The sequence below is a fragment of the Hypomesus nipponensis genome, chromosome 15 (assembly GCF_054491055.1).
Source record: "Hypomesus nipponensis isolate SF chromosome 15, ASM5449105v1, whole genome shotgun sequence".
NCBI classification, from domain to species: Eukaryota; Metazoa; Chordata; class Actinopteri; order Osmeriformes; family Osmeridae; genus Hypomesus; species Hypomesus nipponensis.
In genome coordinates, this window is record NC_140375.1 from 17969409 (window position 1) to 17985437 (window position 16029).

The window sequence follows — 16029 nt, forward strand, 5'->3', positions numbered from 1 at the left end:
CGTCTATGCCTTTGGTTTAGTGTAAGTATCCAGAGAAAACTATAAACAGTATTACACCTTTCTTATTTACAAACATGTAGACACTGGCGTTTCCTTATCAGTGAGGCAAATTATCTCCGTTAACTGTCCTGACATTTAAATTGCACCGTATCTGGCTGGCAGACGCCCACACTTATAAGCCCATTTTTGATCTTAAACTAAACAGACAACCAACCCCAATCTGCCCTCAACCACTCTTGTGGGCATAAAGACGCTTTCTTGAACATGTGGTTAAGTGTTATGATAAGATGCTATGAAAACCGTTTTTATGTTATCTGATTTCAGCTAATATTGAATTTATCTTAGGATGTGGTCAATGTCTGTATGTTCCTTGAAATTCCGAATGTTACGGAATATCCGAATATTACGGAATATTAGGTTAATGTTTCAAACTCCGTAACACTAGGGAGCGATATTCAGTTTTACTCCCGTCTAGTTTGACTAGGAACCATAATCGGAATCATTGGATTGGTCGATTTCCGTTCCGTCAGGAAGTAACCGAAAACTATTTAAATTATTCATTTTTACCAGGCTTTTTGCATATGTTTTGTGCACATATGGCTTCCTATATGTATTTTCACCAACACAATATTTTACTGGTAAAGCTAGACACTGTAGTTGTGGTAGTTTCTACTAGTCCGTCTAACTTCCGGTCCCCAAAACACGGTCCTTTCCGTTCCAAGCGATTTGTCCCTCCGCCCTCTTTCCTTCTATCCGTCGACCCACGTGTGGATTTTAGTCGAATTTCCACCAGAAATACCGACATCTAGATTGGACCAAATGGCGTCGTCCTTCGAACAGATGAGAGCAAACGTGGGAAAGCTCTTACGAGGAATCGATAGGTACTTTAACTTGTGAAACACGGCTGGCAAGTGGATGCTAGCTAGCGCTAACATAGTCTATTAGCTATGGAGCTATACAGTGGAAGCTAACATGATAATTCAATTAATATCTTAATTAATGGCGTATGCAGGAATTGTTACAGTATTACCATAATTACAAACAGAAGTCGTCTCTCTACGTCTCCCTCTGAGATTAACGTTTTTGTTTGTAGCTGTCATGCAAGAGCGCTAGCAGCGAGCTAGTCTGTTGCAGTTGTTAGCTAGCTAATTGCTATCAAAGCTAGCTGACAAGCGGCTTTGTGCCGCTAGTTGTTGCCAGACAAATGTGACTTGTTGCTGTTGTCCACGCCTTGACATCACTGATCTGTCTCCCAGGTATAACCCAGAGAATCTGGCCACGCTGGAGCGGTATGTGGACACCCAGGCTAAAGAGAACGCTTACGACCTGGAGGCTAACTTAGCCGTCCTCAAACTGTGAGTTACTTACAAACACTTACAAAACGCAAAACGAAGGGTGGTATGATTAAATGAACTCGACGATCGTATCAGTATATGTTTGATGATATCCTTTCCCCTCGTCGGTGTACTTTACCAAATCCCGCTAGACACCTCTCTGTCCGCGGCAATGTTAGAACCCTGGTTTCCTCCTTGTCTTGTCCACAACACTCCGTGGGAATGGGCATAGTTCGGGGAGAGGTATTATTGTCTCACCAGTTATATTTTGTAATCCGATTGGTGACGGATGATAATCGAATAAAATAACATTTTAATTGTATAGCTCCTTGTTACAGAGGACTTCACATACTGCACCGTAACCAACCTAAACCCTCAAGGAAGACGAGGTCAACCTCAGTTAGAAGTCTGTCTCACTACAATGATGTGTCCACAGGTACCAGTTCAACCCAGCCTACTTCCAGACGACTGTGACATCCCAGATCCTGCTGAAGGCTCTCACCAACCTGCCACACACAGACTTCACCTTGTGCAAGTGCATGATCGACCAAACACACGTATCCTTTTGGTGCGGTGATGACACCAGTGTCCGTCCCTGATGCTGACTCTGCAGGTACCCTCCATGGTCACCTGACCATCACACCTGACAGTTTCTTGTATGTCTCACACCAAAACTACAGGCAGTAATGTGAAGTTGCTCCCCATGTGGCTGTAACAGTTGCTTCTACTCTGAGAAGGCTGTCCACGATGGAGAGTCTGTGGGATTTAGTGCTCACCCACAAGACCACTGGGGAGTTTGGGAACTGCTGCTGTTGAGTGATTACACCACCTAGCCTGCAGGTGGCGTTAGAACTGATCCCTAATGTATGTGGTGGTGTTGAGGTCAGGTGTGTGGTGGTGTTGAGGTCAGGTGTGTGGAGGTGTTGAGGTCAGGTGTGTGGTGGTGTTGAGGTCAGGTGTGTGGTGGTGTTGAGGTCAGGTGTGTGGTGGTGTTGAGGTCAGGTGTGCGGTGGTGTTGAGGTCAGGTGTGTGGTGGTGTTGAGGTCAGGTGTGTGGTGGTGTTGAGGTCAGGTGTGTGGTGGTGTTGAGGTCAGGTGTGTGGTGGTGTTGAGGTCAGGTGTGTGGTGGTGTTGAGGTCAGGTGTGTGGTGGTGTTGAGGTCAGGTGTGTGGTGGTGTTGATGTCAGGTGTGTGGTGGTGTTGAGGTCAGGTGTGTGGTGGTGTCTGGAGGACAGTCAGGTCTTCTTGACACCAAACTCAACAAGATGTTTCTGTTTGGACCTCGCTGTGTATTTAATAGGTATTTTATCTACTGCTGGTATTTTACATTGTGTTCATTTAGCAGATGAAACCTGACTGGTTTACCTGTGGAGAGAGTGGCCACTGTCCATCCTGGCTTTGTTAGGGTGATGGTGTGGGGCCTGCACAGGGGTGAGAGGGATTGGGGGGGACTAAGCCACCTCTTTGGGGGAAGGGGGGGGAGGGCACCTTGGGGGTCAGCTGTTGGTGGTCAATGCATTTCCTTGACTACAGTGTCGCAGCAGGAGGAACGCCCCATCAGGCAGATCCTCTACCTGGGGAACCTTCTGGAGACCTGCCACTTCCAGTCCTTCTGGGTGAGGACACACATGGACGGACACACACACACACACACACACACTTTCCAGCATGGAGCATTTGATTGCAGATCAAGAGCTCACAGGTTCAAATCCCTCTGTGTGCTTTGGGGAAAAGCGTTGGCTAAATATAAAACATTCTTATTAATGTTGTTGTTGTTGTTGTCCACCTCAGACCAGCTTGGAGGAGAACAGGGAGCTGATTGACGGCATCACAGGCTTCGAGGACTCTGTACGCAAATGTGAGTTCAACCATGTAGATGTCTTCAAACCACGTTTTGTATTTCTGTTGTAATTTATTTGGGTATGACAAAGTGCTGATTATCTATAAAGGTGTGTGTGTGTATATATTAGTTTATATATCTATTATTTTAATATATATGAACATTATACATGTTTTTAAATGCTTCCTCAGTCACCAAAGACGATACTAAAGTATTTCTTCTTTCCCTCCTCAGTTATCTGTCACGTCGTTGGTATCACCTACCAGAACATCGAGCACCGACTTCTGGCTGAGATGCTGGGAGACCCCTCAGGTAAGATCTACAGATATAGACTATATACAACCAGCTAGACTAGTGTGTATATATATATACAGCCAGCTGGCTAGCTATATACACACTCGCTGCATTTGAGCTTTTGAGAACTAGGTCAGGCTTCCAACCCCGTGTCCTGTGGTGTGCAGAGACGCAGGTGAAGGTGTGGATGAGTAAGTACGGCTGGACGGAGAACGAGGAGGGCCAGATCTTCATCTTCAACCAGGAGGAGAGCGTCAAGCCCAAGAACATTGTGGAGAAGATCGACTTTGAGAGTGAGTCTTGTGTCCAGCAGTGTGTAACCAGGGACTACCAGCAGAGGGCACCAACCGCTGCACGTCATATGTCTGTGTTGTGGTTGGCGCCCTCTGCTGGCATTACAAAGTGCCGTTGACTTGGTGGTGGGGGGGGGGTGACGGGTAAACCTTGCCTAAGGCACCAAATGTGCTAGGACACTACTGCACTATGTTTAGAAGTTGATAAATATCCTATTTTATGCTAAACCTTTGAATACATCTCCTTTCTTCTCCCATAATTCTTTCTGGTAATCTTCTTTCCCAGGTGTATCAAGCATCATGGCCACGTCTCAGTAGACCTCACCAACAGCACACCCACAAACACATTGCAGAAGTCAACATTTTCACAATAAATGTAAATTATACTTTCAAACTGTGAGCCATGGGTGTTTATTTTCACAATACATTTCTGTAAGATGTAGTTAAGTATCCATTTGTGTTAGATGTTTTAAATACTTTTATCAACTTGTACCTCTGGTCGAGATTATACTTGTTGTACACGTTGGGTGTGGAGCTGACTGCAACACATGGATACTCTAGTTTGTGCGGAAATGAATTATTCCCGGAAACAAGCAGTGTTTCCTGGTTCAGGATGTACACCGCAACCTTATTCCAGAACAGAAGCTGAAAAGGATGGTGGTTCTATCGACTTTAAAAACGACAACGGACAACGGCTGTCTGGGGGCTAATATCACATACCAGTGGAGCCATCGTTTACGCAAAGCAACCGACTTGTCTGCGCCTGCACTTTTCACAGATCTTATATACCCGGGGCGGGGGGAGTTGCACCGTAACATTCAGGCTACGGGGTAAAGCGAAACGGGGAAGAGCTTAGCAGCAGTGTGCAACGACACTATTTTACACAGAGGCTAACTTAGAATACAGGTGTGCTGCGTGGAGGGCGTGGCCTTTCTGCAAGGTAGCCTAAATGAGGAGGCGATTATAGGGAAAAAAACTCCTGTAGGTTGTTGCGCACGACTTAAAACCATACGTTTGTCAAGGGGTTTCAGTTCGTATGTGGGATATCGATACATTTAGATAAAGTTATGAATGACAGGAATGAGAATCCGCCTCCGTCCCCGCAGAAGAAAGAGTCCGTGGAGGCGCCGAGTGATCCGCTCGGAGGGTCTGGCCGGTGGTTATCCTCGACATTCAGTAATTCCATAAACGAAAACACAATAGTGGATGACAAGCTATTCGTGGACCGAGACTTTCCAATGGGAGACGTCCTTCAACCCACTATGAAGTGGAGACGCCCGAAGGTAGACTAAAGCAACGGAATTTACCACTAAAAAAGTTCAACATGTTGCTGGTTGGTAGAATACCATAAGTGAATAACTTGTTGAATGGATTTTTTTTTGTTGTCGTAACTTTTTGGGGGCAATGAATCAGACTGTCTCTGAATCACACACTCAAACGTAACAGGAGATATATAATTGCTAGTAGGTCCATTGTGAGATATTTTGCGTTGCTCTTCTAAATGACTCATTTTAAAATAAGGATTATGTTGCCTTTGGGTAAACTAGTTTCCATGTGTAAACTAAGAGAGGGGAGTGTCAATTGAGGCATAATTTCCCAAGGCCTACAGTCATAAAAATCTAATAAAAGTTTACGAAGACCTGCGGTACACGAAAGACAACTAAAGGTTATTTAGTCCCACCTACAGATTATAGTGCATTTACAACTGAGGCCTTTGTGTGTGTGTGTGTGTGTGTGTGTGCGTGCCTGTACTCGAATGACCGGAGACCACAAACAGGTTTTGTCATCTGTAACAACAACATTGAACTCTTACCAGCCAAAAGCCCCAGACTCAAACAGTATAGTTACATAAAAGTCTTCTGTAGAAGAATTCTGACAAGGCAAGTAATTCTGCTACTGTTAAGTCTTGGCATTCAGTGATGTGGACATAAGTCTGAATCTTGGCCAACAGGTCTCATAAACCACAGTCTCTAAGTTCCTGGAAACTAACGAAGTCCTGTTTACCCTCACCTCAACCCTACCTGGACACGCCCTGTAGCTAGTGACTAACTGGCTGATCGGACGATTCATTAAGACTGGTAGGGATGGGATGCTGGCCCTCCAGTACCAGGGCTGGGGGAGAGGCGGGCTGGGGGAGAGGAGGGCTGGAGAGAGCAGGGCTGGAGAGAGGAGGGCTGGAGAGAGGAGGGCTGGAGAGAGGAGGGCTGGGGAGAGCGGGGCTGGAGAGGGCGGGGCTGGAGAGAGGAGGGCTGGAGAGGGCGGGGCTGGAGAGAGGAGGGCTGGAGAGAGGGGGGCTGGAGAGAGGGGGGCTGGAGAGAGGAGGGCTGGAGAGAGGAGGGCTGGAGAGAGGAGGGCTGGGGAGAGCAGGGCTGGAGAGGGCGGGGCTGGAGAGGGCGGGGCTGGAGAGAGGAGGGCTGGAGAGAGGAGGGCTGGAGAGAGGAGGGCTGGAGAGGGCGGGGCTGGAGAGAGGAGGGCTGGAGAGGGCGGGGCTGGAGAGTGGGGGGCTGGAGAGGGCGGGGCTGGAGAGAGGAGGGCTGGAGAGAGGGGGGCTGGAGAGGGGGGGGGCTGGAGAGAGGAGGGCTGGAGAGAGGAGGGCTGGGGAGAGCGGGGCTGGAGAGGGCGGGGCTGGAGAGAGGAGGGCTGGAGAGGGCGGGGCTGGAGAGGGCGGGGCTGGAGAGAGGAGGGCTGGAGAGAGGAGGGCTGGAGAGAGGGGGGCTGGAGAGGGGGGGGGCTGGAGAGGGGGGGGGCTGGAGAGAGGGGGGCTGGAGAGAGGAGGGCTGGAGAGAGCAGGGCTGGAGAGAGCAGGACTGGAGAGAGCAGGGCTGGAGAGAGGAGGGCTGGAGAGAGGAGGGCTGGAGAGAGGAGGACTGGGGAGGGCGGGGCTGGAGAGAGCAGGACTGGGGGAGAGCAGGACTGGGGAGACCATCCGTGACGTGACCTTTATGTTTAATCCAGCTGGGTTGTGTTGACGCTGTCGTTCTGGGAGTCTGCTCCTGTGTAAATGAAAGAATTTCAACAGCCATGTCTGAACCAGTCTCAAGAAACACACACACACACTCATACGCACACACCTGCTTGTTAGACCAGTGTTTTTTAGACCTGTGATTTGTGGGCTGTGCTAGGTATGATTTGATTATCAGAGATAAGAAGACATGAGAGCGTGCACACACACACACACACACACACAGCCCTTACCCCTGCAGTGCAGCTCCGCGAGCAGCTTGTTAAGACCTGCTGTGTTGTGTTGTGTTGTCCATCCAGGATATCTGCCCGGCGCCTCAGTTTATCGTGGACGGAGCCACTCGCATGGACGTGTGCCAGGGCATCCTCAGTAAGACTGCACGCACATCACCTGTCCTGCCCTCCTCTCCTCCACTCTCCTCCACTCTTCAAATCTCCTCCTCTTCTCTCCTTCACTCCTCTCCTTCACTCCTCTCCTTCACTCCTCTCCTCCCATCTCCCTCTCCTCCTCTTCTCTCCTTCACTCCTCTCCTTCACTCCTCTCCTTCACTCCTCTCCTTCACTCCTCTCCTCCCATCTCCCTCTCCTCCTCTTCTCTCCTTCACTCCTCTCCTTCACTCCTCTTCTCCCATCTCCCTCTCCTCCCATCTCCCTCTCCTCCCATCTCCCTCTCCTCCTCTTCTTTCCTTCACTCCTCTCCTTCACTCCTCTTCTCCCATCTCCCTCTCCTCCCATCTCCCTCTCCTCCCATCTCCCTCTCCTCCCATCTCCCTCTCCTCCCATCTCCCTCTCCTCCCATCTCCCTCTCCTCCTCTTCTCTCCTGCCCTCCTCTCCTGTTTTCCATTCTCTTCTCCCTCTTCTCCTCCTCCTCCATTCCCCTTTTCTCTCCATTACTATTCTCCTGTCCAATTCAAGTCTAACCCCCCCCGCCCTCCCCGTCTCTCTCTGTGGTAGATGACTGCTGGTTCCTGTCTGCTGTGGCTTCCCTGTCCCTCTACCGCCCCCTGCTGGAGAGAGTGGTTCCTGAGGGCCAGAGCTTTCAGGAGGGCTACAACGGATGCTTTCACTTCCGGGTCTCTGATGTTTCTCCCCTGTCTGTGTGTATGTGTGTCTGTTCTGGTACGTCTGTGTGTATGTGTGTGTATCAGGTTTATTTGTGTTCTGGTACTTCTAAGTGTGTGACTTTGTGTGTGTGTAGTTCTGGCAGTGGGAGGAGGTGTGTAACTGTGTGTGTGTGTGTGTGTGTGTAGTTCTGGCAGTGGGAGGAGGTGTGTAACTGTGTGTCTGTGTGTGTAGTTCTGGCAGTACGGCCAATGGGAGAAGGTGATGGTGGATGACCTGCTGCCCACCCAGGACGGCAGGCTGGTGTACCTGAGCTCCTCAGAGCAGCAGGAGTTCTGGAGCGCCCTGCTGGAGAAGGCCTACGCCAAGTCAGTCCCTCAGCATGTCAGAGTGTGTGTGTGTGTGTGAGGGAGTGTGTGAGGGGGTATGTGACGGTGCGTGAGGGTGTCTGTATGAGAGTGTGTGTGCGTGTGTGTGAGGGTGTAAAAGAAGCCCTCAGGATTTACTGGGAGGTCTACAGAGATGTGCCACTCCTGTTTAGAGTGTTAAGAACTGTTGCCAGTGACAACCTTTTCCCCACTCTCCTCCCGGCCCCTCCCCCCTTCCCCCTCCCCCTCCCTCCCCCAGGCTGAAGGGAGGTTACCGGGCGTTGAACATGGGCTTCCCCCACGAGGCCATGGTGGACATGACGGGCGGGGTGACAGAGGTGCTGCTGGTGTCCTCCCTGCCCAGGGACCTGCTCTCCTTCCTCAGACCCCTGCTGGACAAGGGAGCCCTCATCAACTGTGCCAACTCCCAGGTGATCTGAGCCTTACTGTGTGTGTAGGCTTAGAGGAGCGAGGCATGTAGCTTTCGGGTCAGAATGGCTATGGAGGTGATGTTTAAATACTTGTTATTTTATTTTGCAGATGCCTTTATCCAAAGTGACTTACCAATAGTTGATCTAGAGGGTAAAACTGCCTGTGTTTCTCCAGGGCTCCCTGGAGCAGAGGAACGAGCTGGGGATCATGTTCAGACATGCCTACTCCATCACTGGCCTGGAGCAGGTAACACTGCCCCCTACAGGCACAGCGGAGCGACCACCCCCTCAAGCTGTCCTGGCTCTGCTGTGAACACTGCAGGGAGATGTTGAGTTAGGCAGACACTGTCTGCACTGAGCTGCCTGTCCCTGCAGGAGGATAACTCCTTCATGTAGGATAACTCCTTCATGTAGGATAACTCCTTCATGTAGGATAACTCCTTCATGTAGGATAACTCCTTCATGTAGGATAACTCCTTCATGTCTGCTCTCTTCCTTCTCATCCACTGTCCTCCCCCCCCCTCACACACACCTCCCTCTTTCCTCTCCTCCCCGGGCCTTCCTCCCCCACCCTCACACACACCTCCCTCTTTCCTCTCCTCCCCGGGCCTTCCTCCCCACCCTCACACACACCTCCCTCTTTCCTCTCCTCCCCGGGCCTCTCTCCTCCCCCACCCTCACACACACCTCCCTCTTTCCTCTCCTCCCCGGGCCTTCCTCCCCCCCCTCACACACACCTCCCTCTTTCCTCTCCTCCCCGGGCCTTCCTCCCCACCCTCACACACACCTCCCTCTTTCCTCTCCTCCCCGGGCCTTCCTCCCCCCCCCTCACACACACCTCCCTCTTTCCTCTCCTCCCCGGGCCTTCCTCCCCACCCTCACACACACCTCCCTCTTTCCTCTCCTCCCCGGGCCTTCCTCCCCCCCCCCTCACACACACCTCCCTCTTTCCTCTCCTCCCCGGGCCTTCCTCCCCACCCTCACACACACCTCCCTCTTTCCTCTCCTCCCCGGGCCTTCCTCCCCCACCCTCACACACACCTCCCTCTTTCCTCTCCTCCCCGGGCCTTCCTCCCCCCCCCTCACACACACCTCCCTCTTTCCTCTCCTCCCCGGGCCTTCCTCCCCACCCTCACACACACCTCCCTCTTTCCTCTCCTCCCCGGGCCTTCCTCCCCACCCTCACACACACCTCCCTCTTTCCTCTCCTCCCCGGGCCTTCCTCCCCACCCTCACACACACCTCCCTCTTTCCTCTCCTCCCCGGGCCTTCCTCCCCCACCCTCACACACACCTCCCTCTTTCCTCTCCTCCCCGGGCCTTCCTCCCCCCCCCTCACACACACCTCCCTCTTTCCTCTCCTCCCCGGGCCTTCCTCCCCACCCTCACACACACCTCCCTCTTTCCTCTCCTCCCCGGGCCTTCCTCCCACCCCCTCACACACACCTCCCTCTTTCCTCTCCTCCCCGGGCCTTCCTCCCCACCCTCACACACACCTCCCTCTTTCCTCTCCTCCCCGGGCCTTCCTCCCCCCCCTCACACACACCTCCCTCTTTCCTCTCCTCCCCGGGCCTTCCTCCCCACCCTCACACACACCTCCCTCTTTCCTCTCCTCCCCGGGCCTTCCTCCCCCACCCTCACACACACCTCCCTCTTTCCTCTCCTCCCCGGGCCTTCCTCCCCCCCCCTCACACACACCTCCCTCTTTCCTCTCCTCCCCGGGCCTTCCTCCCCACCGTCACACACACCTCCCTCTTTCCTCTCCTCCCCGGGCCTTCCTCCCCACCCTCACACACACCTCCCTCTTTCCTCTCCTCCCCGGGCCTTCCTCCCCACCCTCACACACACCTCCCTCTTTCCTCTCCTCCCCGGGCCTTCCTCCCCACCCTCACACACACCTCCCTCTTTCCTCTCCTCCCCGGGCCTTCCTCCCCACCCTCACACACACCTCCCTCTTTCCTCTCCTCCCCGGGCCTTCCTCCCCCCCCCTCACACACACCTCCCTCTTTCCTCTCCTCCCCGGGCCTTCCTCCCCACCCTCACACACACCTCCCTCTTTCCTCTCCTCCCCGGGCCTTCCTCCCCAACCTCTTCTCTCCTCCTACCTCTCCCTCACTCCTCCTCCACATTCCCCCCCCTCACTCCTCCTCCACCCTCCCTCACTCCCCCAGGTGAAGACCAAGAGTGAGGTAGTGGACCTGGTTCGTGTTCGGAACCCCTGGGGCAGGGTTGAGTGGGAGGGGCCTTGGAGCGACAGCAATGGGTCAGCAAACCAGCCAATGAGCACTCAAAACCTCACAATAGGGTTACTTGTAATGTTGATTAGTGACACTGTGTTTGTGTGTGGGTGTGTATGTGTGTGACCAGGCCAGAGTGGAGTAAGGTCAGTGAGGTGGAGCAGAGGCGTCTGAACAGGGTTGTGAAGGACGATGGAGAATTCTGGTGAGATCTGTCTGCCTGTCTACCTGCCTGTCTACCTGCCTGTCTACCTGCCTGTCTACCTGTCTGTCTACCTGTCTGTCTGCCTGTCTACCTGTCTGTCTACCTGTCTGTCTACCTGTCTGTCTGTCTGCCTATCTACCTGTCTGCCTGTCTACCTGTCTGTCTATCTGCCTGTCTACCTGCCTGTCTACCTGTCTGTCTATCTGCCTGTCTATCTGCCTGTCTACCTGCCTGCCTGTCTGCCTGCCTGTCTGTCTGTCTACCTGTCAAGAATAATGACTATGAACTTCCCCTACTTCCTCTCTCTGCTCTCCCTCTCCCCCCCTCCCTCCCCCCCTCCCTCCCCCCCTCCCTCCTCCCAGGATGCAGGTGTCAGACTTCCGTCAGAACTTTGAGATGATGGAGGTGTGTCACCTGACGGAGGAGTCCCTGAGCCAGCCGGGCGGGGCGCAGCACCCCTGGCACTGCACGCTGCATCAGGGGAGCTGGGTGGAGCGCCTCAGTGCTGGAGGATCACCCAGAGGAGGTAGGTGGAGTAGGCCCTGACACCGTTTGTGTAGATCTTAGCATATGTATACATGCATGTGTGTTTGTTAGGATGCTTATTTCTGTGTGTGTGTGTGTGTGTGCAGGCTGGTACTGGCAGAACCCTCAGTTCCACCTGACCCTGCTGGAGGAGGATGATGACCCCTGTGACCCTGAGCTGAGCTGCTCCCTGCTGGTGGCTCTCATGCAGAAGCACCAGAGACGCACCGGGGTCAACCGGGCCATCGCTGTGGACATCTACCAGGTACACACACACACACATCTACCAGGTACACACACACACACACACACACACACACATCTACCAGGTACACACACACATCTACCAGGTACACACACATCTACCAGGTACACACACACACATCTACCAGGTACACACACACACACATCTACCAGATACACACACACACACACATCTACCAGGTACACACACACACACACACACACACATCTACCAGGTACACACACACACACACATCTACCAGGTACACACACACACATCTACCAGGTACACACACACACACACACGTCTACCAGGTACACACACATCTACCAGGTACACACACACATCTACCAGGTACACACACACATCTACCAGGTACACAGACTTACCAGGTACACACACACACAGTCACTGTGTGCTCACACACACAAGCGTGTGCTCAAACTGACAAGAGGAATGTGTGTGTATATCTATATCTAAGTGTGTGTGTGTGTGTCAGGCCAGGGCCCCAGGTGGCTACCTGTCCTCCCTGGACCTCAGCCTCCTCCGCCCTGTCCTCAGCAGCGGGGCCTACGCCCCTCGACGGGAGGCTGTGATTCGCGGTCGCCTAGCACCCGGCCATTACGTCATCATCCCTTCCACGGAGCAGACCAATCAGCAGGGAGAGTTCATCCTGAGGGTGTTGACTGAGAAGGGGAATGCTGCGATGTGAGTGGGCAGACTTATCCTGGAAGACAGAACTTCCTTAACAGGAAGTTCTGTCTAGAACTACAACAGGAAGTTCTGTCAACAGACAGAACTCTGACATGTTTGACGAGATATCTCTTTCAAGGTGTTACACTGAACAAATAGAATATTTTAGGGTTAGCATTGACAGACATTGTATAGTTATCCTCTTCTGGGACATAGAGAAATGATGTGCTCATTTAGCAGACACTGTCGTTCTGCGCCCTCTTGATCTGCAGTCAAATGCTCTAACCACCAAGCTGACCCACAACTAAATAAGTCACAGACGCATTCAGGACTGCCTGAACATGTGAACTTGTGTTGTTGACGTCCTTCACAGAGACGGTTCAGACATGACTGTTTGATTCCCTCTGTTCACAGGCCTGCAGACAAGCCTGGGACTGAGGGAAGCACACCTGAACAGGTACTGGAGCTCAAATCAAACATACCCAACATGTTAGAACTTGCTGTTTGAGCCCAGGTTTATCTGCATGGGTCTGTTTGTTTTGCAGCCCCTGTCGCCCCACCTGTCTGCTCTACCCTCCACTGAGGAGGCCCGTGCACTCTTTAAGAAGCACTGCAACCAGGCGAGATGACACACAGACACACACCACTTCTCTCACACACACTCACACACAAACATACACACACACACACACAGCGGTTCCTCACGTCCTCATGCTGTCTGTTCTCCCACCAGAAGGGGCAGTGCAAGCCCCTGGAGCTCTACAACCTGCTGACAGAGGCAATCACAGGAGGAGGTCGGCTGTTAACCTTTGACCTTGAGCATGACACAGCAGTTATTTAACCTCTGACCTTGGAGCATGACACAGCAGTTATTTAACCTCTGACCTTGGAGCATGACACAGCAGTTATTTAACCTCTGACCTTGGAGCATGACACAGCAGTTATTTAACCTCTGACCTTGGAGCATGACACAGCAGTTATTTAACCTCTGACCTTGGAGCATGACACAGCAGTTCTGTACAGTGGTAACATCAGTGGTGTGTCTGTGTGCAGTGCTGGCAGGTTGTGAGAAGAGGCTGTCTCTGGAACACTGCAAGAGCTTGGTGGTGTTAGTGGACGTATCCTTTACCCTGCTGGAGGTGGAGTCCCTTCCTGTCCCGTGCTGCACACGGATCCCCGTCAACATCCAAAGGAAACAAAACCCCCTTGTTGTCTGTACTCTGGGTTTGTCTGCAGGCGTCTGAGATATCTGAATCTGGTCTTTCATCTAAAAAACAACAAACTGACAAAACATGAAGGCTTTGGGCCTTTTGTCTGTGGAAGAAACCCAGTTGTTTTGGTTTATGAGCCACTGCTCTGCTCCCTCCATGACCCTTGACCCTTGACCCCGTGCAGAGCCAGGGTCTGGCCCAGCTGGACTGGACAGCATTCCAAGCGCTGTGGGACAAGATCAGGACATGGACGGTGAGGTCAAAGGTCACGCGATGGTCACTGCTGTAGACAGAATCAGATTATGAAGAAACATTTGCCCTGATAGTGTATTGGTGCTCAGAAGGGTGAAGTAGTCACTATTAGCAGCAGTAAAATGAAGCTTATTGATTAGTTTGCACTTCGTTCAGCATCCATGTAGTGAAACCACACAAGATACTGAAGTTCAGTGCCTTCTAGTACACCATAACAACCTTGGTCCATGGAGGAGAGTGGATGATTCGACATCCATGACCTTCTGATTGACCGGGTCCCGTCACACTAAGGGGAGAGAGAGTTAATAACATCAAACACTTGAGACGTGTCCGATTCAATCATGTCTGAGCTAACCCAATAACCACATGCCTCTTTTGAGTCACTCTACTGGCTTTATTGCATTAGACTGGGGTGATTCAGAGTTGATTCAGTGGTGTTCAACACCCCCCCCCCTCTCTCTCTCTATGTGTCTTGTCTCTCTCTCTCTCTCTTCACTCGACAGCATATATTCCTCAAGTTTGACAGGAATAAATCCCAGAGTTTGGAGTACCCGGAGGTGGCGCCTGCTTTGAAGGCTGCAGGTAAACTGAACCTCAAAGTCATGACCTCCAGGGGGCGCCAACACTCACCTCAGTTCACTCTCTCAGCCCACGCCGCTTTGCTCTCAACCAGCAGCATCTGAACATCTGTTGATCTGTGTTTGTGTGCTCTGGTCTGGCCCAGGCTTGCAGGTGGATGACTTCATCCTGCAGCTGATCGGTCTGCGCTACACTGAGCCGGACATGACCGTCAGCTACCCAGGGTTCCTGTACCTGCTGATGAAGCTGGAGAGCATGATCCGTGAGGAGGGAGGAGATGGGGAGGAGGAGTGGGAGGGGGAGGAGGAAGTGGGGGAGGAGGGAGGAGATGGGGAGGGGGATGAGGAGGAAGGGGGAGGAGGGGAGGAGATGGGGAGGATATGGGGGAGGAGGGAGCATATATGGAGGGGGAGGAGATGGGGGAGAGGATGGGGAGATGGGGGAGGAGATGGGGAGGGTAGGAGGGGAAGGGGGAGGAGGGAGGAGATGGGGAGGATATGGGGGAGGAGGGAGGATATCCGGAGGGAGAGGAGATGGGGAGATGGGGAGATGGGGGAGGAGATGGGGAAAGTAGGAGGGGAAGGGGGAGGATATGGGGAGGGGGAGGGAGGAGGAGAGGGAAGTGGGGAGGATGGGGGGCATGAAGGTGCACAGAGGGACATGGGGAGGTGTGAGAGACAAGGGAGGAGGTGGTGGAGACATGCATGAGGAAAACATAATGAACCATTTTCTCACCTTCCTTTGACAGGTAAATTTCAAGCTTATGACATGATGGGAATGGGTACCATATCTATCAGCTACAGACAGGTGTGGATCATACACACCCTTATACACACACACACACACACATATACACATTACACATACACACTTCCTCCATTCTCATCTCATCTTAGAAGGCCCCAGTACTGGAACCAGTAGACAGATTTTAACATCTTATTTTCATAGTGGACTCTCTTGTTATTATTTACTGATTCGCTCTCTGTCTTTTCAGTGGCTTCACATGACGATGTACAACTGAGCGTCTCTTTTCCAGCAGCACAAACTTTCTGTTCCTTCTCCTTCTTAAAGGTTTTTTTTTTTATTATTGTTTCTGTTTTCAACATGTAACTTTGTGACATCTGAAGTTGTTTAATGCATCCTAATTGCAATAAAGATTTTACATAACTTCATCTTGTTTTTGTCACTTTCTTGGTGATAAACGAGGCGGAGATAATCCTAGCCATGGCAACCGAGCATCCCCCCATGACGTTATGGTGATAATAGTTGTGATACATTTGATCTGTTTACACCGCTTATGTTATTACAGTGCGTCTTATATAGCTCCTTTACCCAGTCAAGACACTGCGAAGGAGGGCATGTTTTTCATTTGGCAGACAGTTTATCCAAACAGAAGTAGTAATAGTGCGTGTATAAGCAGATAATCAGTCTTAACGGCATTGCAGTGGTCAGAACCAAGAAACGGTGACACAGTGAAACAATAACTTATCCTCAACTACAA

The 16029-nt window shown here is 51.9% G+C and overlaps 2 protein-coding genes across 3 annotated transcripts; both read left to right on the plus strand.

Annotated features, from left to right (window-relative positions):
• Positions 1-709: 709 nt before the first annotated feature.
• Positions 710-4154, plus strand: eif3k (eukaryotic translation initiation factor 3, subunit K). Of its 2 annotated transcripts, none has more exons than XM_084674464.1 (8): positions 710-881; positions 1257-1355; positions 1771-1891; positions 2872-2949; positions 3125-3191; positions 3408-3485; positions 3635-3760; positions 4047-4154. In XM_084674464.1, the coding sequence occupies exons 1-8, from the start codon at positions 820-822 to the stop codon at positions 4076-4078; spliced, it is 663 nt and encodes a 220-aa protein (XP_084530590.1). In that variant the 5' UTR covers positions 710-819; the 3' UTR covers positions 4079-4154. The 2 variants fall into 2 exon arrangements, with proteins under 2 accessions (XP_084530590.1, XP_084530591.1); XM_084674465.1 differs by having other exon boundaries at positions 2875-2949.
• Positions 4155-4640: 486 nt separating this feature from the next.
• LOC146257904 (calpain-9) lies at positions 4641-15700 on the plus strand. The gene is made up of 20 exons (XM_084674463.1): positions 4641-5043; positions 7022-7091; positions 7677-7795; positions 8019-8152; positions 8412-8583; positions 8759-8830; positions 10754-10845; positions 10950-11024; positions 11387-11550; positions 11657-11814; positions 12293-12501; positions 12901-12943; positions 13032-13106; positions 13220-13280; positions 13540-13604; positions 13882-13950; positions 14453-14531; positions 14674-14790; positions 15277-15335; positions 15523-15700. The coding sequence occupies exons 1-20, from the start codon at positions 4828-4830 to the stop codon at positions 15547-15549; spliced, it is 2076 nt and encodes a 691-aa protein (XP_084530589.1). The 5' UTR covers positions 4641-4827; the 3' UTR covers positions 15550-15700.
• The last annotated feature ends 329 nt before the right edge of the window (positions 15701-16029 follow it).